The 24,061-nt window shown below is 38.6% G+C and overlaps 1 protein-coding gene and 2 long non-coding RNA genes across 7 annotated transcripts; all 3 read right to left on the bottom strand.

The window, feature by feature from the left end:
• Positions 1 to 222: 222 nt before the first annotated feature.
• On the bottom strand, positions 223 to 23,580 carry LOC311001389. Of its 4 annotated transcripts, none has more exons than XR_014596162.1 (5): positions 23,518 to 23,580; positions 1,871 to 1,966; positions 1,619 to 1,710; positions 801 to 1,466; positions 223 to 678 (listed from the first exon to the last, which is right to left on the bottom strand). It is a non-coding gene; the product is annotated as an uncharacterized lncRNA (long non-coding RNA). The 4 variants fall into 4 exon arrangements; XR_014596164.1 differs by lacking the exon at positions 23,518 to 23,580 and having other exon boundaries at positions 801 to 923; positions 1,149 to 1,466; positions 1,871 to 2,442; XR_014596163.1 differs by lacking the exon at positions 23,518 to 23,580 and having other exon boundaries at positions 1,871 to 2,442.
• On the bottom strand, positions 5,104 to 16,256 carry LOC311001321 (butyrophilin-like protein 2). 2 transcript variants are annotated; one of them, XR_014596159.1, is made up of 9 exons: positions 15,990 to 16,256; positions 15,693 to 15,790; positions 13,709 to 14,047; positions 13,277 to 13,564; positions 10,047 to 10,385; positions 9,615 to 9,902; positions 8,757 to 8,876; positions 6,769 to 8,580; positions 5,104 to 6,030 (listed from the first exon to the last, which is right to left on the bottom strand). XR_014596159.1 is itself a non-coding variant. In XM_083992372.1 (8 exons), the coding sequence occupies exons 1-8, from the start codon at positions 16,100 to 16,102 to the stop codon at positions 8,084 to 8,086; spliced, it is 2,082 nt and encodes a 693-aa protein (XP_083848498.1). In that variant the 5' UTR covers positions 16,103 to 16,256; the 3' UTR covers positions 6,673 to 8,083. The 2 variants fall into 2 exon arrangements, 1 of the variants encoding a protein (XP_083848498.1); XM_083992372.1 differs by lacking the exon at positions 5,104 to 6,030 and having other exon boundaries at positions 6,673 to 8,580.
• Positions 17,551 to 19,634, bottom strand: LOC311001390. The gene is made up of 4 exons (XR_014596166.1): positions 19,547 to 19,634; positions 18,232 to 18,349; positions 17,898 to 18,020; positions 17,551 to 17,720 (listed from the first exon to the last, which is right to left on the bottom strand). It is a non-coding gene; the product is annotated as an uncharacterized lncRNA (long non-coding RNA).
• Positions 23,581 to 24,061: the final 481 nt, after the last annotated feature.

Below are 24,061 nucleotides of genomic sequence, written 5' to 3'. Positions count from 1 at the left end.
TTCATTTCAAATCTATACCGTCATATTTTCATGGTCAAAACATGTACTACTTCTACCCATGTGACTCCAGCTGAGCTGCTTTTACTGTCTTTTGAAAAACATTTATATTCTACATCAGTAAAATGCCTGGGATTTTCCTGAGGAATGAATAAGGCACATCCTGGTTGTGCTACTGTTTTCTTTGATGGCATGAAACTATATTTTGTACAGCTTCAGTGAACATCAGTAAAAATGGAGTGATTTTATTGCCTTCTTTCTTCTAATTAATTTTTCACATCTCCATCTGCCAATCTTTGCTCCTCCTCCTTGTAAATAGAGTCTCAATCGGCTCCATCAGTTTCTCAGTGTTCAGTAGCTGTCTCCTCGTGTCTTTTTTATGCTGGTCAAGTTTCCACTGGGTTCGTAACAAATTTTCCTTTTCTCTTAATAACTCCTCTGGTTTGTCATAGTTCTTCTCTCTCTCTGTTATTTCCTGCTCCACTGACTGAAGGTCCTGTTTGTTCTTTTCCTTGTCAGCCTCCACCTCCTTCAACTGTTTTTTTAGTTGGTTCCTCTGGTTCTCCAGCTCGGCTTTCACCTCCATCAGTGTTGTAACCACATCTTCTTTCTGTTTGTCTTTCAGCACGTTATTCTTCACCAGCTCAGCTTTCTCAGCTCGAAAAAATTGGAAGACAGCAACTGCAACATGACAAAATGCACCAGTGGTAAGTTCTTAAGTTACATATCTGACTGAGAGATATCATGTCAAATGCACCAACCCATAAGTAACAACAATTTTTTTTTAAAAAGAATTGACTTACGTTTCCTTTGAAATATGGTAGGAGCAACCATAATAACACCGATAACACTAAGAGCAGGGTCAATGAAGCACCATGCCCAACACATGTGATAATACAGTGTGGAAATGGGAGCAGCCACATCAGCTGAAATCAAAACAGAGCAACAGAAAAATCAGTATATGTATCATTAAGTTTTAAAAGTATGATCCTGAATTAAAATCCATGCTTTAGGGTTTTGTAGCTTGTTATAGTAAATGCACCTTAGTCAGAGATTTGTAAATATTCTATGAGAAATTTATGTTTTACACTTAAGTGATACAAACATGGATTTCAGTCAGACATTTTTAATGATAGAACCACTACACATACCTCCACACATGTGTATTAGAATAAGGAAGAAAACAGTGTCATAGGAGAGCGATCCACTCAAGGTCGACGGCAGCAGTTTAAATGACAGTTCCTCCTTTGGGTTCAATGTTATGTTAAAAATATTAAATCAATTTCAGCGAGAGAGAGAGAGAGAAAGGGTTAAATGGATAAAGAAAGGTTTAAGTAACACAGTATAGTAATAAATATGTGTATTAACAAGTGAACTTGAGAAAAATTTTTCCATAACATAAAATAAATCAATTAATATATTACCCTTGCATGTTGTGACTTGTTACGCTCTGTCATGTTCACCGGTGACTGTATGAGAATAGACAAAGACAAAGATGGACGAAGGTTTAAATAACACAGTGTAGTAATAAATAGTTACATGTGCATTAACAAGTGAACTTTTTCCATCACTAGCAAAAATTGGAAAATAACAGTTGATCAATCAATAAATAATTAATTACCCTCTCGTGCAATGTCTTGTTGCCATCTGTCATGTCCACTGGTGACTGTATGCCATCATGAATCTGAACTGATTTCTCATTTTGGTCAACAACTGAGCATAAAATACAAAAAATTACCTTAAAACAGTGTGAAGTAAAAGAAAAAAGGTAAAATACATCTGGAAGGTGATCACAAGGTTTCAACAACAATCATGTAATGGCACTTGATGCTGAAAATTATCTTTGTGACCATAACTACAAATAGAGACTTACATTTCCATGTGAGGAGACTAAAGGAAACCGTAAGTACCGCCAAGACGTCACGCATAAACATGATGATTCCAGTAGACGTGGGTGAGACAAAACAAGCTGAAATTATAAAACAAAAACAACATGACATTCAAGAACACTTCATATTAGCTCTTACAGAAAACCATCAACATAATAATACAGTTGCGATAATACAAGACTCATGTTTGACAAGTCATTCTGAAAGTGAAACAACTCACTCCTGCTAACTTAAAAAAATACAATCATGCAATCATATATAACACACACATTCTCTGAATATTATTATTAAATAGAAAACTGTTGGATGATCAAATACAGTGAATAAAAGCTTATACCTGGTTGTTGTAACAAAGTCACAGCGTCTTAGCTGCAATATCGGTGTTCAGATATAATAACCTGTACTTTGGTCAGATGTAATAAAGGGGTGTGTGTGTTGTTTTTCCCGCCTTTTTATTGCAGCTTTTGCATGAATGTAGTTTAGATATTTGACTGCAAAGCTTTTAATGAAATAAAATGACATGTACAGTACTTTGTACAGTAGCTTCCTTCTGTTATCTTTAATTCACTTTTATCCCAGATTTGTAACAAAAAGGGTTACAAGGAATTGCATACGGGGTTGTGACCTTTGTCTACTGATCTGTAGCTGTTGAAGGTCAACAACATCAAGCTTTTAATGGTGAATGGTGATTCATCTACATTAGTGTGATTCAAAATAGAAATATACTACATACATAATATTTTTTTGCGAAATTGCCACCTCCTTTACATGTTTCATCCTTTTGTCAAAAAACTGAAAGCTTTTCTGATCTTTCTGAAACACACAACATGCCCAAAGGTCAAACACATTATGAATCCTCCATTTGTCCGAATTGCAACGTGGTGCACGAACACCAGGGGGCAGTGTAGGACTACCTTCATCTCTACAGATGGAGATTATACAGACAAAGAGCAGGGACATGTAATCCTTCAGAAACCTGCTGCATGGTCAACTCTTAACAGGTTGATCCCTAATGTTCAATTCCATCAGTACAGACCGCTCAGTACAAAACAATAACCTAGTTATGGTATTTGTATTGTCATCAATATGACCGTCTCTGGTACGTTGACACCATAAATTAACAAGTTCCTAATTATTTAAATAAAGACACGCGAAACATTTAACTTTGAAAATTGACAATTACTGCTACTCGTATTACTAACCTGTTGACATTTGTCATTGCTGATTACAAGCATCAATATGTTTTGTTATTTTTTGTACAAATGATCCCTTCATAGACATTCATTAAATGTACATTGTACATTGTCATGGGCTATGTGTCATTCGGCTTAAACACTTCAGAGAAACTCCAGGGCACAGCTGATTTCACTTCCATGGAGTTAACTGGGAATTTTGTGAAACTGTAATACAGTACAATAGGATGTAGGATAATCCACCCAAGCAAGCACACAGTATAAATAATACAGCTCAGCTACCTCAGCTGTGTAGCTCATACAATAAAACATAAAGAGGCTAGTAAAAACAACCATCAGCAATAAACATAATACTGACCTGGCCAAGCAATCTGTGCCTCCTTGTAAAACTGATGGGCCGATCAAGACTCTGTCTCCTTGTGTGTCTGGTCGAGAGAGAGAGAGAAGGGTTAAATGGATGAAAAAAGGTATACACAGTTAATAAATGGTTATTAACCAATATATACAGTAAATTACCTTAAGAATATTTTTTCCATAACTGGAAAGAATCTGAAAAATAACAGATGATAAATCAATAAATAAGTGATTACCCTTGCATGTTGTGGCTTGTTACCATCTCTTAAAGAAAACCATTCAATACAGCTGTGATAATAATAAAATAATAATAATAATAATAATAATAATAATAATAATAATAATAATAATAATAATAATAATAATAATAATAATAATAATAATAATCATAATAATAATACATTTAATTTAGAGGCGCCTTTCTTGACACCCATCCATGATCCATAAAGTGGATAAAAGCATATACTGGTTGTTGTAACAAAGTCACAGCATCTTAGCTGCAATATTGGTGTTCAGATAACCCGTACTTTGGTCAGATGTAATAAAGATGTGTGTTTTGTTTTTCCCAACTGTTTATTGCAGTTTTTGCATGAATGTAGTTTAGATATTTGACTGCAAGGCTTTTGATTAAATAAAATGACATGTACAATACTTTGTGCAGTAGTTACCCTCTGTTCTTTTTAAATCACTTTTAACCCATGTTGGCTCATCTACGGTGTGAAGAACACGCACTAGGCTCCTGTAGATGCAGGGTTACAGTGTGTCGGTGTGTGTGAAATGTAACAATAACTTGCAGATCACCTGAGTGACGTGCAGAGCAATAAAACAATGAGGTTGTTGATGAATATTTAGCTTTTTACTCTGCTTTGAGACTTTGAGACTGTGAGTGAGCAGAGCAGAGGTTAGCGCATCGCTGTCTCGCAACCTGGAGTCTGGGGGATAGGGGAGGGGGAACAACGCGCTTCTGTGTTCTGAATTTAACTGCAGCAACAATTTTGGCCACTTACATACAGAGACTGTAAAATGTTCTACACTGGATTAGACATTTAGCATCAAATCTGTGTAAAAAATCTTTGGAAACTTCACTGAAAACATTATAAATCAAATGTTAAAAATGCAACGTACCTGTCACATGCAGCAAGCCGATCTCCCCTCTGAGCTGCATGGTCTTGTACTTTGACCCCCCTGCCGCCCCCCCCCCCCCCCCCCCCCTCCCCTCCTCCTTTGATCAAATCCTCTGTGCGACATGGAAGTCACAGTTCAAGATAGATAAAATCATTAAATCATTTACAGATTCTTGGACTTTTATGATATTCAGTTGAACAGTGGCTCGGTACTGTTTAATCACAGGCCAGTTTCACCGCCATACAACAGGAAATCAACATCTGTTCTGTTATTTCGAAATCAAACACAACCTATCAACACATTTTCAAATTATTTGAAATATTTACACTTCAAGGAGATGGAATGTAAATGTCTAAAAGTAAGAAAAAAAACAACACCTTTTAAACCTTAAAGCTGGTTGTGTTGTCTGCTCAGGTGGAAGAAACCAGATAAACATGATACTGAGGGCCAGGCCACAAAGCAGGGAACAGTGTTAACATGTAGTATTGCAAAAAACAAACGAAAAAAAAACAATTTCATTGAAAACAGTATTTGTGCCTAAAGTCCTGTTTAAGACATGACAAAAATGCACTTAATGCCCCTTATGTACCTTATTGGCAGTAAATGTTTACTTATTTAAGGATGAATGTTGCCAAGCAAAGGCTTAAACTACAAACAATTATATTAAATCTGTCTAATCCAGTTTTATTTCAAATATATACTATCATATTCGCATGGTCATGTGAATCCAGATTAGATAGATAGATAGAAATAGAAATGTATTAATCCCCAAGGGGAAATTTAAAATGTCACAAGCAGCAGCAAAGAGAAAAAAGGCATGACAATGGAGAGGGAACACACAACAAACATGAAGTAAAATACATAAAAACACATTGTGTATTAAATCACAATAATAAATATGTGGATAAAAAAGTGTGTGTAAAAGGTTAACTGTTTTTGTGGTCTCTTGAACAACATTTTGAAATAAATGTTTAACTATGTCATAACAGATGCATTTAGATTTCACATTAGCCCCAGGAGAATCAGGCACATCCTGGTTGTGCTACTGTTTTGTCTGATGACATGAAACTATATATTTAATACAGTTTCAGTGAATGTCAGGAGCACAAAGTGATTTCATTGCCTCTTTTCTTCAAATTAATTTTGCACATCTTCGTCCTTCCATCTGTGTTTCCCTGTAAATAGGGTCTCGATCGGCTCCATCAATTCCTCAGTGTACTGTAGCTGTTTCCTTATGTCTTTTTCAGTCTGGTCAAGTTTCGACTGGGTTTGTAACAATTCTTTCCTTTCTCTTAATAACTCCTCTGGTCTGTAAATGTTCTTCTTCTCTCTCTCTGTTATTTCCCGCTCCACTGACTGAAGGTCCTGTTTGTTCTTTTCCTTGTCAGCCTCCACCACCTCTAACTGGTCTTTTAGTTATTTCCTCTGGTTCTCCAGCTCGGCTTTCACCTCCATAAGCGTTGCTTTCTCACCTTGGGGAAAAAACAACTTTTGCAACATCACAAAATGCACCAGTGGTAAGTTCTTAGGTAACTTTTATATGAAATACTAGTTTTCATCATGTCAAATGCACCAACCCATAAGTAACTAATTATATTATATTATTTTTAAAAGTATTGACTTACTTTTCCCTTGAAATATGGTATGAGCAACCATAATAACACTGATAACACTAAGAGCAGGGTCAATGAAGCACCATGCCCAACACATATGATGATACAGAGTGGAAATGGGAGCAGCCACATCAGCTGAAATCAAAACAGAGCAACAGATGTATCATTAAGTTTTAAAATTATGATCTTGAATTAAGATCCATGCTTTAGGGTTTTGTAGCTTGTTGCAGTAAATGCACCTTGGTCAGAGATTTGTAAACATTCTCTGAGAAATGTATGTTTTACACTTAAGTGATACAAACATGGATATCAGTCAGATATTTCAATGATAGATCCACTACACATACATGTCATAGGAGAGCGATCCACTGGAGGTCCACGACAGCAGTTTAACTGACAGTTCCTCCTTTGGGTTCCACTTTATGTTAGCCTAAAAATATTAATAATTTCAGCAAGAGTGAGCGAGAGAAAGGGTTAAATGGATAAAGAAAGGTTTAAGTAACACAGTATAGTAATAAATTGTTGTATGTGTATTAACAAGTGAACTTGAGAACATTTTTTCCATAACATACAATAAATCAATAATTAATTTATTACCCTTGCATGTTGTGACTTGTTACACTCTGTCATGTTCACCGGTGACTGTATGAGAATGGACAAAGACAAAGATGGACGAAGTTTAGAGCTAAAATGAAATCAGCTTCGGCGCTACTAAAGCTAGCCGTTGTGACCAACGCACTTCTGGTTAACATTGCTTTTATAAACTTCAAACAACACACTCCCGAAATTGGGGGGGTGGTCATGTGACTAGAGGTCACATGCCTCCAGGTGTGTATGGGGTTTAAAGATAATTAAAAGGAGTGTGTTTTCCCAGAACAGTTGCCCCCCCGGGGCGCGGTAAATTTTCCTGTTTACATTACACGTACTGTATAAACAGGACTGTAGACAGTCACATAGTCTTCTGTTACATTTACGTTCTTTGTTACAACTCACCTAATATAGGATCACAATAATAATGTCAGTTATCTGGGGGTGATGGTCTGTCTGTCATCTCGGGTAAGCAGGTTTTCAGTGCTTTTGTGGCGATCTCAGGATATTCTGCTTTAATCCAGAATGCAGGGAGATAAGTTTTCTGTGAAGTGATGAAGCGGCAGAGAACCAGGCCTGCACATGTATTAGCCTACACACTGTGGAGCTTGAAGCATGTGAATCACCTGTTGCAATGAACCCGTAATTTAAAAAGGACTCGTGGTTTTTCTTTTAGAACAGCTTTTTTCTTGTTGGCAGGCGTCGGGTCTTCTGTCATCTCATTATTGAGTTTTTCCCGGCCCGGCGACGTGTGTTTTTCACTCCTTTACGTTTGTGGACCTGCCTGTCAATTGTGCAGCGCTGGGAAGATGCACACACGGAAGTGGCAAAATTTCCTAAATAAAACGACCGGAAGTGTGAAATAGACGAAACAAACGATTTTTAAAAAAAAATTTATTATCTCTTTCTGCGGCCCGGTACCAAATGGACCGGTAACAAGACAAGACTACAGTCTACCTCAAAATATAATTGATTGGTAGAATAGAGTCTATCCAGGAACCTCTTATGTTATCTATTAATCAGTCCCATTTAACTTGAGGCAATGAAAACGTGAAACACTAGATAAATCCAACACAGTGAGTTCACAAACAACTAAATTGTAGCTCTAACAACATCATCAGTTCTAACTCAAGTATGTAAAAAGATCAATTAAATACAAGTCATTGAACAGGAGAGATTCTGTTACATTGGTTAAAAAAAATCAAACGAGTAAATATTAGTACACACCTAAATCCAGCTTACTATAAATCACTAGAGAGCACTACAAATTATGAAGATGGATCTGATCGGAGTGATAACACATATTGTTTGTTTGTAATGCTTGTTAATTAATTTGTTTCTCTGTGTCCTTTAGCTGTTCTTTAATCACCTCTATTTGATTCTTTACTTCGTGTTCCTTATCTGTAATTTGTTTAAATGCAGAACATGTTCTCTCCAGCAGTCTCTCTGTGTTGATGTTCAGTTCCAGTAGCAGGTCATCCTTCGAGTTATTCTGCGTCATGAGTCCCATCAGTTTAAAATAACCGTTTGCTTTGTCACCTGTCTTTTCTACTTCTTCCTCAACTAATTTCAAATTCCTTTCAGTTTTCTCTGTCTCACTCTCTGTGTTCTCCATGTGCTCTTTTCTTTGATCTTTCACCTTATCCGTTATGTCATTCACTTCCTTCAGAATCTTTTTCATCTGCTCCACAATTCTCTGTTCTACCTCTTTCATTTTTAACTCTTCATGAAGGTGTGTTTTTTCCTTGTACACATCATGCTTGCTTTGCATTAAAACCCGATGTTCTGTTTTGTCACTAGCTGAAGATTTATCCACTTGATCTGGAAAAAGAGGGTAAAATATGTTGACATTTGATGTTTTTGTAGTGGTTCTGCTGTAAGACTATTTCTAGACATTTCTTTGTTTTGTTTTTTTAAATTGTACAGGCATTATCACTACAACCTTACTTAAACATAAAAAAAGATATAAAAAAGCATCTTTAAGTAACTTTACTTACTGGGTTTGTTTTGTCTCCATTTCCAGACAGACAAAGCAAAAGCAATGATCAACATTAAGCAGAAAACCACACTGAATGCAATAGAAGCAGCACAGTTAGATGTGACCACGAAGAAATCATCTGAAATAAAATGAAATGAAACACTTGTATCCATGGAAAACCAGACTCAAGTTTAAAGGGATAGTTCAACATTTTGGCAAATTGGCCATTGCCAGAATACGTGTAGTCTTAGCAGTAGGTTTGTTACCTTTAATTGTCGGTGCAAGCTATTTTTAGAACGGTGGAGCAGAGCCGTGAGCTGCTCAGAGCTACACTACGAAGGCTCATGGATTTTCTTGGTCTCCCTCATCAAACTCATCAAATACACAATCCAACAACTCCACAACGCTCTGATGGACAAGTTGTGACCTGCACATTCACCGCGCTATGAGATAATAACACAACGTTACAAGATGGAGTTGTTTTCAAGTTAAATGCAGACACTGCTTTCTGAAAAACTGCCCCTAACAGGAACATGGATCAGCGGTTTTGCATGTATTTCCCTCTAAAACAACTCTGTGTGGTAACGTTGTGTTATTATCTCATAGCGTGGTGAATGTGCAGCTCACAACTTGTCCACCAGAGCGTTGTGGAGTTGTTGAATTGTGTATTTGATGAGTTTGATGAGGGAAACTTAGATATCCCATGAGCCTCCGTAGCGTAGCTCTGAGCAGCTCACGGCTCTGCTCCGCTGTTCTAAAAATAGCTTTCAAAGGTAACAAACCAATGATTATAGGGATTGTGGCAATGGGCCAATTTTTCAAAATGTTGAACTATCCCTTTAAGTGTGATTATTTTGTAATTATGAACCATTTCTACCTGGAATATAAATGTGAGTCACTGTGATCTGGTTGATGGTCTTCTGTTGGACTCTACAGGTGAAGCTGTTGCCGTGTCTCTTCTCCACAGTCACTCTGCTGCTGACAGTATAGAGGACATCAGGACCTCTGACTGTCTCTGTAGGTCCAGCAGAGAGCAGCTTTCCCTCAGCGTCCAGCCACAGCAGCTCAGGCTCTGGATACCAGCCTTTAGACTCACACTGTAACACCACTCTTCCTTTGTCTTTGTCAGTCCCTGCTAAACTGATGACAGGTGAGGAGGCAGCACCTATCAATGAGGAGACAATTCAAAATGTTATACAATCTTCAAATTACATTCTTATGAAAGATTAAAGATCAGAAAATAATTAGATTCAGGTCTGACAAACAAATGCCCTTAAACCAAACCCAGATGCTAGAGCAAAACACTTACCAACAACAAGGTCTACAAAGTATTTTTTCTTTTGTTTTGGAAGAAAACATCTGTATTTTCCACTATCAGAGACTTTTACTTTGGAGAGTTTCAGTGAAATGTCTCCATGTATCATTTTGTCAACGTCCAGCGATGCTCTTCCCTTGTAGGCTGTGTTTTGTTCAGACAGAAGCTCCTTTCCATCGAGGCACACAAAAACAAATCTAGGGATCAAGTTACGTCTCCCCCACTCCATTGTTATTTGACTAGCATCCATGGGAGGGCTCAGCTGACAGGGCAACACAGCGTCATCACCAGCCATCACCACGACCTGCGGAGGTGGATCAGTCTGCGCATCACCTGGTAAGAAATGGATCCATTTAGAGTTCTGTCTTTAGAATACAAGATATAATATTTAATGCATACACAATGATGATGATGATCCTGGCCTCTGTTGTGCCCTATATAGGAGCCACCAGTGGTCCACCAGTGACCCCTGGTGGTTTTCAAGTGAATTTGTTCAAATGTATTTTACATTTAACATTTCTCAAACTGTTCTCTAAAGCCTACTAAAATATAGTATAGGCATTGTGAATATTAAAACAACTGAAAATTTTGTGCCACTTCATGTCACCAGTTATTAAAGCAGAAGTAAGCGACCCGGTCGTTTTGGCTAACTTCGTTAGTTAGCAGCCCCCGCCCTCGTCATGGATCTATTGGTCTTCGTCCCTACGTCACCACATTCACGCGCATCCCTTGGCTGCACACACAGCCCTTCATGCCTTTCACTCTCCTCATTGGATAAAGCTTGTAGGATACAAGGAAGTATACAAGACGTTTTCTCCTCGGCTTACAGCAGAGCAGAGTGACTGACAGACCCGTGTTTCAGACCAAACACTCTATATAAGTGATTGCCGTCAGAAGATATAACTATTTAAGACTTATATCAACAAATATTCCGCTTTTTTCTGCTTTAACTATTATTACGGTATCAAGAGTCACAGTCATGGGCCAAAGGCCTCTGCCTGGGTCAATTAACAGAAAATCAAAATAAGTGTTCTAGTAGTTTAGAAAATGTTGATGTTACATGAATGACAACACGAAGCCGAGTGGTGAGCGCTTAAAACTTTACTTACTTAATTTTACTATTCTGTCCCTGTATATAAATGCATTCATTCCATCATCCATAAACAGTTGTGACAAAATGGATGGTTTTGTACTGCAAATTTTGTTGGATGTAATGAATAATAGACCAAACAGGACAAGGTCAAAAACTTGAACTTGGTGACTGTCCATACGAACGCGGGTATTTGTGAAACCGTGTGTTTCTCTGCACGGTTTGGCCTTTCATCCACACGTAAGCGCAGTTGTGGGCTCCTGAAACTGGAGTTGTTTGTAACCAGAGTCCAGGGTGAACTTTTTCGAAAAGTCCGGTTTCAGCAGTCATGTGTGGACAGGAAAACCGCAATTTCTTGTCAACATTGTTTGATGTCACACTGCGAGGGTAAACTGTAAATTGTATCCATGGAGACTTGTGGAGCGCTCTAGACGTGACCAGCTGACAGAGTTTTTACTGAGCATGACATTGTTTGAGGCGGATTTTGCGGTTTCATGTGGACGGAGATATTTTTTATCACAACAGTGGTGTGGACAGGATTTTTTTTAACCGGGGGCCATAAAAGTTTGGTTTCAAAAATACCTGTGTTCATGTGGACTAGGCCTGAGGGTTTAAATTGACAATAATCTGATGGTCCTGTAAGCTCTTCTGCCAGCTATCAAATCAAGTAAGAATTTATAAATATGCCACCAAAGTCAGGTTTGAGATAACTCTCAAAAACATGGCTGACCTGCTTCACTAGGACTGTGTGGGTGTGGTTTAATCAGATATGACAGTTGGCAACCACAAGAGCAAACAACCAACCGTCACAAGAGCCTGATTTAAAAGATGCTAAATCCTGAATTGTTACTAGCAGAATGTGGCATCATCAACGCCCACTAGAACCAGTGACACAATCACAGACAGAAAAATTAAAATTTGTAAAAGTAAAATACACTGCTCTGTTTGGCAGTTCCCCACTTGATAGAGCCCTGCACTGCAGCCCGAAGCCAAAGGGCACCGAATGCCTGACAGCCCGAGAGCCAGGCTCGGGCCAATTACCACATCATTACCTCGGACACGGGCCGGGCTCGGGCTTTTTTGTTTTTAAACCTGCCAATATGAAAGATGTGTTTTTGTTTTAAACTTAAACCAATTTAAATGGCGACACTTGAACGCAGAAAGCCATGCTGCCCCCTCCCTCCGCGCTACATGTCACTCACATCACGGCATCACTGTCACTCGCATCACAATACACCAATATCCCGCGTGACCGCGTCCCGACACAAACATGGACAACGTAAATAAAGAGATTAGAGACCGCGAACTGACAGTGGACAACACCAGGGGAAAGGCTCAGTACTGGAGTAAGTTTAAACTCATCACAACCACTGAAGATGAGCCAACGCTGCTGCAGCTGCATCGCGCTCAGTCACTTCAATAATTCAATAAATCCATATTTAATTAATTAATTGCAATTAAACTATTTTAATGTCTGCAACATTAATAGCCTAGAGGCTGTTATGGGAGGGGAGGTTTAAAAAAAAGTTGGGCTTGATTCAGGTTTGGGCCTGAGAATTCTGAAAACCTGTCCTGCCAGAGCCGGGCTCAGGCCCAGATTTCAGGCCCGTGCAGGGCACTACCACTTCGTACATTTCACACTACTCAATCACATGTATACGGCAGCTGCGCCTAAGTTGTGACCTGCACATTCACCACGCTATGAGATAATAACAGAACGTTACAAGATGGAGTTGTTTTCAAGTTAAATGCAGACACTGCTTTCTGAAAAACTGCCCCTAACAGGAACATGGATCAGCGGTTTTGCATGTATTTACCTCTAAAACAACTCTTACTCTTACTAACGTTCTTTATCATCTCATAGCGTGGTGAATGTGCAGGTCACAACTTGTCCACCAGAGTGTTTTGGAGTTGTTGGATTGTGTATTTGATGAGTTTGATGAGGAAACTTAGATATCCCATGAGCCTCCGTAGCATAGCTCTGAGCAGCTTGCCGCTCTGCTCCGCCGTTCTAAAAATAGCTTTCAAAGGTAACAAACCAATGATTATAGGGATTGTGGCAATGGGCCAATTTTTCAAAATGTTTAACTATCCCTTTAAGTGTGATTATTTTGTAATTATGAACCATTTCTACCTGGAATATAAATGTGAGTCACTGTGGTCTGATTGATGATCTTCTGTTGGACTCTACAGGTGAAGCTGTTGCTGTGTCTCTTCTCCACAGTCACTCTGCTGCTGACAGTATAGAGGACATCAGGACCTCTGACTGTCTCTGTAGGTCCAGCAGAGAGCAGCTTTCCCTCAGCGTCCAGCCACAGCAGCTCAGGCTCTGGATACCAGCCTTTAGACTCACACTGTAACACCACTCTTCCTTTGTCTTTGTCAGTCCCTGCTAAACTGATGACAGGTGAGGAGGCAGCACCTATCAATGAGGAGACAATTCAAAATGTTATACAATCTTCAAATTACATTCTTATGAAAGATTAAAGATCAGAAAATAATTAGATTCAGGTCTGACAAACAAATGCCCTTAAACCAAACCCAGATGCTAGAGCAAAACACTTACCAACAACAAGGTCTACAAAGTATTTTTTCTTTTGTTTTGGAAGAAAACATCTGTATTTTCCACTATCAGAGACTTTTACTTTGGAGAGTTTCAGTGAAATGTCTCCATGTATCATTTTGTCAACGTCCAGCGATGCTCTTCCCTTGTAGGCTGTGTTTTGTTCAGACAGAAGCTCCTTTCCATCGAGGCACACAAAAACAAATCTAGGGATCAAGTTACGTCTCCCCCACTCCATTGTTATTTGACTAGCATCCATGGGAGGGCTCAGCTGACAGGGCAACACAGCGTCATCACCAGCCATCACCACGACCTGCGGAGGTGGATCAGTCTGCGCATCACCTGGTAAGAAGTGGATTCATTTTAAATTCTGACTTTAGAAACAAATGAGATATTTAACACATACACAATGATGATGATGATGATCCTTGCTTCTGTTCTGTCCTATAGAGAAGCCACCAGTGGTCTACCAGTGACCCCTGGTGTTAAATTTGTATAAATATGTTTTACATTTAAAGCAGAAGTAAGCGATCCGGTCGTTTTCGCTAATGCTGCGTTCCAGGCAGGCTTTTGAAATCGTAAATTACAGCTTCAAGTCACAACTTACGACTTTGTAGCGTTCCAGGCAACCCACTCGTGTTTCTCTGACCTGTTTTACCTGTGAAAGTCACTATAAAGGCCACTCGTAACTTCCGACCCGTGAACTCGCACCAGATCAAACTGGTACAACTTCACAGGTCGGAAAAACACGAGTTACGAGTTGCCTTGAACGCACCATAACAGCCCTCGTCCCTGCGTCGCCACATTCACGGCGTTCCTTGGCTGCACACACAGCCCTGCATGCCGTTCTCTCTCCTCATTGGATAAAAACTGTAGGATACGATAAATGTTTTCTCCTCGGCTCAGAGCAGAGCAGAGTGACTGACAGACCCATGTTTCCGTCCAAACACTCTATGTAAGTGATTGCTGTCGGAAGATATAACTATTTAAGACTTATATTAACACAAATATATCACTTACTTCTGCTTTAATATTTCTCAAATTGCTCTCTAAGCCAATCAAAAAAATACTATGTGGGTTGTTAATATTGAAACAACTGACAATTTTGTGACACCATTTCATATCACCGGTTATCAGCTATACTATTAAACATTGACAGCAGCCACGATCATGGACGAAAGGTCTCTGGGTCAATTAACTGAAAAACAAAATAAGTTTTAATAGTAAGTACGAAGTAATAGTCCAAAAAAAAAAAAAAAAGATGTTACATGAAAGTCATGCTGTAATCTGTACATGAAACATGAATGAGGTGACCAGACAGCTGAATGGTGAGGGCTTAAAACTGATTAATTTTACTATAAGTTTCCTGTATATAAATGCAGGTAAATACACAAAGGTTTAAGTGCTGCCTTCACTCCACTATCCACTTAAATAGTTGCAATAGAACAGATTGTTTTGTATAGCAAATTTAGTTGATGTCATGAATCATTTACCAAACTGGACAAGGTCAAAACACTTGAACTTGGTGGAGGGTTAAAGCTGACAATAACTTGATAGTCCTGTTAGCTCTCTTGTCTGCTATCAAATCAAGTAAGAAGATATATATGCCACCATCAATGCCAAGTCTGAGAAAAACATCACCAGGTGTTTGAAAAAACTCTCACAAACATGGCTGACCTGCTTCACTATGACTGTGTAGGTGTGGTTTAATCAGATCTGACAGTTGGCAACCACACGGGCAAACAACCAACCATCACAAGAGCCTGATTTAAAAGATGCCGAATCCTGATTGGTTGCTAACAGAATGTGACTTTATCACCGCCCACTTCAAACCAGTGACACAATCAAAGACAGCAAAAATTTTAATTTCTAAAATAATTAAAATACACTACTCTGTTAGGCGAACTGGAATTACCCACTCGGTATATTTCACACGACTCAATCAGAAACATTTTATCACAGTGTCACTGGTGTATTTGTACGTTACCTCCACAGCAGTGTGTCAGGAGTAAGAAGACGACAGCAAGGAAAACTGAAAATCTGGAGACTGTGAGCAGAAATGGTCCATCCTTCACGTGAATCATCCTGAAGAGTAGGAAGAGATTTAAATACACAAGTATGAATTAAACAGCATGTACAGAGACTGTTATACCAAATATCATTAACATCCACTGAGATTGTAAAATTCTCTACACTAGATTAAACATTTAGCATCAAATCTGTGTAAAAATCTTTAGAAACTTCACTGAAAACATTACAAATCAAAAGTCGAAACGCCACGTACCTGTCGCATGCAGAAAGCTGATGTCGCCTCTCACTGAGCTTCATGGTCTTGTACTTTGAACTGCGCAATGGATAATAAAATGAGGTGTATACACTCTTCACATTTACGTGCATGTAATAACCCCGGCCTCCTTTGAACCAATCCTCTGTGCTATCTGGAGAATCAAAGAATGGCTGGTAGATCAGGACAGCCAGCAGCCGCCATGCAGTCACCGTGACATCAAGGTTGTCGGTGATCTACCTGTTAATCCTTAGAAAAGCCACTCGTGATCATTTAGTTCTGTTGCAGAGGTCTAGGGTTGAGCTCGTGTGCAATGTTTATCCCCGTATTGATTAAAACTAGATGCAGCCCAACATACGGGTGCTTTTTTGTCTTTTTAGCACATTTAAAGACATCTATTGCTTTTAAATGTTGCATGACACTCAAATGTGGCATCACACCCTTCTTCACACAAAAGAAACAAAACCTTAATGGAAATTTAGATGATACCACTACTAGTAATACTACAGCTTTTGCTACAACCTCGCCATCCCAGTGACTGAATCTCACTGGGCCGGGCCAGGTCAAAGTCCAGAGTTATAAAATTATTTAATCATTTACAGAATCTTGTTACTTTTACTGTATTCAGTTGAACACTGACTGTTTAGTCAGAGGCCAGTCTCACCGCCATACAACAGGAAACAGCATCTGCTTCATTATTTCCAAATCAAACACAATCTATCAACACACTTCCATATTATTTGAAATATTTACATGTTGAGGGCACAGTATATAAATGTCTAAACAAACACCTATTCAAACCTTCAAGCTAATTGTGTTGTCTAAATGCTCAGGTAGAATAAACCAGGTCAACATACTGAGGGCCAGACCACAAAGGCAACAAGGTTAAGATGTAGTATTTCAAAAAATAATTTTATTTTAAAAAGTATAAAATGCGACAAAAGTCCTGTTCAAGACATGACAAAAACACAATTTATGCCCCATATGTATCTTATTGGCAAATGTATATTTAAAAATGAACTTAGCCAAGCAAAGGTTTAAACTACAAACAATTATAATAAATCTGTCTCATCCAGCTTCATTTCAAATCGATACCGTCATATTTTCACGGCCAAAACATGTACTACTTCTCCTCATGTCACTCCAGCTGAGCTGCTTTTACTGTCTTTTGAAAAACATTTATATTCTACATCAGTAAAATGCCTGGGATTTGCCTGAGGAATGAATAAGGCACATCCTGGCTGTGCTACTGTTTTCTTTGATGGCATGAAACTATATTTTGTACAGCTTCAGTGAACATCAGTAAAAATGGAGTGATTTTATTGCCTTCTTTCTTCTAATTAATTTTTCACATCTCCATCTGCCAATCTTTGCTCCTCCTCCTTGTAAATAGAGTCTCGATCGGCTCCATCAGTTTCTCAGTGTTCAGTAGCTGTCTCCTCGTGTCTTTTTTATACTGGTCAAGTTTCCACTGGGTTCGTAACAAATTTTCCTTTTCTCTTAATAACTCCTCTGGTTTGTCATAGTTCTTCTCTCTCTCTGTAATTTCCTGCTCCACTGACTGAAGGTCTTGTTTGTTCTTTTCCTTGTCAGCCTCCACCTCCTTCAACTGTTTTTTTAGTCGGTTCCTCTGGTTCTCCAGTTCAGCTTTCACCTCCATCAGTGTTGTAACGACATTTTCTTTCTGTTGGTCTTTCAGCACGTTATTCTTCACCAGCTCAGTTTTCTCACCTTGGGGAAAAAACAATGAAAATTTGAAAACTGCAACTGCAACATGACAAAATGCACCAGTGGTAAGTTCTTAAGTAACTTTTCTAACTGAGAAATGAAATACTAGTTTTTATCATGTCAAATGCACCCACCCATAAGTAACTAATTATTATATTGTTTTTAAAAGTATTGACTTACGTTTCCCTTGAAATATGGTACGAGCAACCATAATAACACCGATAACACTAAGAACAGGGTCAATGAAGCAACATGCCCAACACATGTGATGATACAGTGTGGAAATGGGAGCAGCCACATCAGCTGAAATCAAAACAGAGCAACAGATGTATCATTACGTTTTAAAATTATGATCCTAAATTAAGATTTATGCTTTAGTTGTGTAGCTTGTTGCAGTAAATGTACCCTGGTCAGAGATTTGTAAACATTCTCTGAGAAATGTATGTATTACATGTAAGTGATAGAAACATGGATTTCAGTCGGACATTTTCAATGATAGAACCACTACACATACCTCCACACATGTGTATTAGAATAAGGAAGAAAACAGTGTCATAGGAGAGCGATCCACTGGAGGTCAACAGCGTCAGTTTAAATGACAGTCCCTCCTTTGGATTAAACTTTATGTAGGCCTAAAAATATTAAATCAATTTCAGCGAGAGAGAGAGAGCGAGAGAGAGCGAGATATGGTTAAATGGATTAGAGTAGTTTATGTAACACAGTTAATAAATTGTTATTTATGTATTAACCAGTGTAAAAATCACCTGAAGTATTTTTTTTCCATAACTAGCAAAAGTTGTAAAATAACGGACAGTTAATCAATAAATAATTGATTACCTTTGCATGTTGTGGCTTGTTACCATCTGTCATGTTCACCGGTGACAATTGGGTTGGTCTGACTGGTTCGGCCTGTTGAGAACTCACATTCGAGAACCCATGTCGATCCATGCACATGTGGGAGCTCAGAAGAACAGACAAGTATTCCAGGCTCTCAGACAGACACACATTTAAAAGCATCTATTGCAAAAAGAAAAGGGTCACAGAGGATGAGATGCATACAGTACATATGTTCATGTGGCATTACACCCTTCTTTACATGAAGGAAACCTTAATGGAAATGTAGATGACACCACTACTAGTAATACTACATTGATACAACCCCACCCTGTGAGAGAGATGGTTAAATGGATTAGAAGGGTAACACAGTTAAAGCAGAAGTGAGTGATATATTTGTGTTAATATAAGTCTTAAATAGTTATATCTTCCGACAGCAATCACTTACATAGAGTGTTTGGACTGAAACACGGGTCTGTCAGTCCCTCTGCTCTGCTCTGAGCCGAAGAGAAAACATTTATCGTATCCTACAGTTTTTATCCAATGAGGAGAGAGAACGGCATGCAGGGCTGTGTGTGCAGCCAAGGAACGCCGTGAATGTGGTGACGTAGCGACGAGGACTGTTATGGTGCGTTCAAGGAAACTCGTATTTTTCCGACCGTGAAGTGGTACCAGTTCGATCTGGTACGAGTTCACCGGTCGGAAGTTACGAGTGGCCGTTATAGTGACTTTCACCGGTAAAACAGGTCGGAGAAACACGAGTGGGTTGCCTGGAACGCTACAAAGTCGTAAGTTGTGACTTGAAGCTGTAATTTACGATTTCAAAAGCCTGCCTGGAACGCAGCATTAGCGAAAACGACCGGATCACTCACTTCTGCTTTAATAAATGGTTATTTATGTATTAACCAGTGTAAAAAACACCTGAAGATTGTTTTTTTCCATAACTAGCAAAAATTGTAAAATAAGATACAATAAATCAATAAATAATTTATTACCCTCTCGTGCTGTGGCTTGTTACCATCTGTCATGTTCACCGGTGACTGGATCTTGTCATCAATCTGAATTGTTTTCTCATTCTGGTCATAAACTGAGCATAAAAAAAGAAAATGACCTTAAAACACTGTAGAGTAAAAAAGAATGAGTAAAATACATCTGAAAGGTGATCACAAGGTTTCAACAACAATCATGTAATGGCACTTGATGCTGAAAATTCTCATTGTCACCATAACCACAAATAGAAGAGTCTTACATTTCCATGACAGGAGAGCAAGGACAACCGTAACTACCTTTGAGACATCACGCATAAACATGATGATTCAAGTAGACGTGGCTGAGACAAAATAAGCTGAAATTATAAAACAAAATCATTCAAGAACACTTCATATAGCTCTTATAGAAAACATTAACATAATAATACAGTTGGGATACTCATGTTTGTCATTCTGAAACCGAAACAACTCACTCCTGCCAACTTAAAAAACAATCATGCATTCATATATAACACAGACATTTTCTGAATATTATTATTAAATAGAAAATTGTTGTATGATCAAATACAGTGAATAAAAGCTTATACCTGGTTGTTGTAACAAAGTCACAGCGTCTTAGCTGCAATATCTGATACAATAACCTGCACTTTGGTCAGATGTAATAAAGGGGTGTGTGTTGTTTTTCCCGCCTTTTTATTGCACACCAGGGGGCAGAGTAGGACTACTTTCATTTCTCATGAAGCTAATTAGTGTCTTAGCCATCTCAATGTTTTTATAGAATCAAAAATAAGTGACAACTTAATGTTACATGATGAGAAATAGTCATAGATGCTGCCTTAGCAAAAAGGGAGAAAAACTCTGAGTAGCTGACAACTGAAAGAGCTCACACATGACCGTAGCTGATCACAGCAAGGCATTTTTTTTCTCCAAATTTCTGTTTCCCAGCCTGCACTGGCCCTAGGTTGTTTTGGTTACAAAAATAAACATCACACTGATCTGCTGAAATAAAGTGACAAACATATTTTCTCAGGGCATAACATAGATGACATATTTTCGGATAAATGAAGAAATTATATTTAACTTACAACAAAACGTTGATTTCTACAAAGTTGGTTGATCAACTTGACAGTCTGATGAACCCCACTAGAAGTGTTTCCTTTATGGAGCTGGAGAATCTCCAGAGATCTGGTTGGCTGTGTTAAAACAAAGTGAAGGCGATTACCTCTCTGTATACACTTTGATTTATCCTAGATGAGATGATGAAAATGTGTCAAATTTACTCTCTTCCAGATATTAGTTGAGATGTTCTCCATTATGTCCTCACCAAGTTGTGGATTTCTGCTGCCACTTGAACCGTGACTATGTTACTGCTGATACTGGGGTTACAGGCACATCCCTGGTTGTGCTACTGTATCGTCTGATTGCATGAAACTATATTTTGTACAATCTGTGCCTCCTTGCAAATAGCTACTGAACACTGAAAAACTGATGAGCCGATCGAGACTCTGTCTCCTCATGTGTTTTCCTCTTTGGTCGAGTTTCCACTGAATTTGTGAGAATTTAGCAAGAGAGAGAAAAAGAAGGGTTAAATGTATGAAAAAAGGTTTACACAGTTAATAAATGGTTATTAACCAATATAAAAATGACCTTAAAGGGATAGTTCACCCAAAATTCAAATTTCACTCATTTTCTCCTCACCCTCATGTCCCTCTTGTATTAGTCTCGCTCGCCAGACCCTCCTCCAGAGAAGAAAGAGAGTCTGGCTGCTCCGCCTATGATTCTGCGATCAGAGAAAAAAACACTCCGGCCGTTTGGAATTTTTTCAACCAGTCACAATCGTTGTGGTCGGCGCCGTAGCAACGGTGCACTTGCAAAATATTGCCGGTTGGAAACTGGATTTGGATCCGCGGTGTAACGACGGTCGGCAACCGCTGACGGATATTTCTTCTTCTGTTCAGTTCAAGACACGGATGTATAATAGCTCCATGGTTCGGTTCCTGTTCTTGTTTGTTGATGTTTCCCGTAACCGGGTGGACTGTGAAAGCTGCAGCACGGAGGCAGGACTTCCGCCGGGTGGCTCGTTCCAGCCAATCAGAGGCTAATCGCAGCAACGCACTTCCGTCAGGCCAGACTACTCTTGTATTGAAGCCCCGACATGAGAAATTGTTCTGAAAAAAAAAAAAGTCTATAATTTAAGCTTGTTTGTAGCGGAAGCTCCCAGTGTCTCAGTGCACTGCTCTGCCAGTGTCAGTGCAAATCACCCGAGACTGGCAGAGCATTGAACTGAGACACTGGGAGCTTCCGCTACAAACAAGCTTAAAATATAGACTTTTAAAAAAAAATTTGGAACAATTTCTCATGTCGGGGCTTCAATACAAGAGGGACATTACAGACGAGCAGTATGGAGGTATTTGGAAGGTTTTTGGTGTGTCTTTTTGGACGAAGAAAAGTGAGCCCCGTTCGCAACCGTTATATGGACATGCAGTGCTGCACGGAGCCCCGCTGTAACTCAGAGAAGCCACGGAGGACTCTGAAACTTCTCACAGCTCTTAGTCGACATGAGGGGGAGTAGATAATGAGATGAAATTTGAATTTTGGGTGAACTATCCCTTTAAGAATATTTTTTCCATAACTAGAAAAAATCTGAAAAATAACGTATGATAAATCGATAAATAATTGATTACCATGGAATGTTCTGGTTTGTTACCATCTGTTGTGTTCACTGGTTCACTCATTCTGGTCAACAACTGAGCATAAAAAACATGTCCTTAGAACAATGTAGAGTAAAAAAAGAATGAGTAAAATACATCTGGAAGGTGATCAATGTGATCAAGTATTCAATAGCAATCTTCTACTGGTGCTCCATACTGGAAATTCTCATTGTGACGATAACAGACACTTACATTTCCATGTGAGGAGACGAAAGGAAGCCGTAACTTCACTTTTAAACATGATGTTTCAAGTAGACGTGGGTGAGACAAAATAAGCTGAAATTATAAAACAAAAACATTCAAGAACACTTCATATAGCTCAGAAAACATTAACATAATAATACAGTTGGGATAATAGAATACTCATGTTTGTCATCCTGAAACCGAAACAACTCACTCCTGCCAACTTAAAAAACAATCATGCATTCATATATAACACACAGACATTTTCTGAATATTATTATTAAATAGAAAACAGTTGTATGATCAAATACAGTGAATAAAAGCTCATACATGTACCTGGTTGTTGTAACAAAGTCACAGCGTCTTAGCTGCAATATCGGTGTTCTGATACAATAACCTGCACTTTGGTCAGATGTAATAAAGGGGTGTGTGTTGTTTTTCCCACCTTTTTATTGCACACCAGGGGGCAGAGTAGGACTACTTTCATTTCTCATGAAGCTAATTAGCGTCTTAGCCATCTCAATGTTTTTATAGAATCAAAAATAAGTGACAACTTAATGTTACATGATAAGAAATACTAATGTTGCCTTAGCAAAAAGGGAGAAAAACTCTGACTCAGAAGCTGACAACTGAAAGAGCTCACACATGACCGTAGCTGATCACAGCAAGGCATTTTTGTTTTCCATATTTCTGTTTCCCAGCCTGCACTGGCCCTAGGTTGTTTCGGTTACAAAAATAAACATCACACTGATCTGCTGAAACAAAGTGACAAACATATTTTCTAAGGGCATAACATGGAAGACATATTTTCGGATAGATGAAGAAATTATATTTAACTTACAACACAACGTTGATTTCTACAAAGTTGGTTGATTGACTTGACAGTCTGACGAACCCCACTAGAAGTGTTTTCTTTATGGAGCTGGAGAATCTCCAGAGGTTGGTTGGTTGGCTGTGTTAAAACAAAGTGAAGGCGATTACCTCTCTGTATACACTTTGATTTCTCCTAGATGAGATGATGAAAATGTGTCAAATTTACTCACTTCCAGATATTATTTGAGATGTTCCCCGTTATGTCCTCACCAAGTTGTGGATTTCTGCTGCCACTTTAACCGTGACTATGTTACTGCTGATACTGGGATTACAGGCACATCCCTGGTTGTGCTACTGTATCGTCTGATTGCATGAAACTATATTTTGTACAATCTCTGCCTCCAACACTGAAAAACCGATGAGCCGATCGAGACTCTGTCTCCTCGTGTGTTTATCTCTTTGGTCGAGTTTCCACTGAATTTGTGAGAATTCAGCAAGAGAGAGACAGAGAGAGAAAAAGAAGGGTTAAATGTATGAAAAAAGGTTTACACAGTTAATAAATGGTTATTAACCAATATAAAAATAAACCTTAAAGGGATAGTTCACCCAAAATTCAACAAAAACAAAAACATTTCATATAGCTCTTACAGAAAATCATTAAATACAGCTCACTCACTCCTGCTAACTTAAAAAAACAATCATGCATTCATATATAGGCTAACACAAATATTCTGAATATTATTACAAAATAGGAAATGGTTGGATGATCCATACAGTGGATAAAAGCGTATGGTTGTTGTAACAAAGTCACTGC

The sequence above is a fragment of the Trachurus trachurus genome (genome assembly GCF_905171665.1).
Source record: "Trachurus trachurus genome assembly, chromosome: 18".
Lineage (NCBI taxonomy): Eukaryota > Metazoa > Chordata > Actinopteri > Carangiformes > Carangidae > Trachurus > Trachurus trachurus.
Note: the sequence above shows the minus strand (reverse complement) of the source record. Positions and strands in the feature narration are given on the sequence as shown.

Excerpts from the sequence above, each read along its gene's own strand:
- LOC311001321 (XM_083992372.1), bottom strand. The coding sequence starts at position 16,102 with ATGCACGTAAATGTGAAGAGTGTATACACCTCATTTTATTATCCATTG. Across the intron at positions 10,386-13,276 it reads GACTCACATTTATATTCCAG|GTGATGCGCAGACTGATCCA; the intron begins GTAGAAATGGTT and ends ATTTCTTACCAG. Across the intron at positions 8,581-8,756 it reads ATGGAGACAAAACAAACCCA|ATCAAGTGGATAAATCTTCA; the intron begins GTAAGTAAAGTT and ends CTCTTTTTCCAG.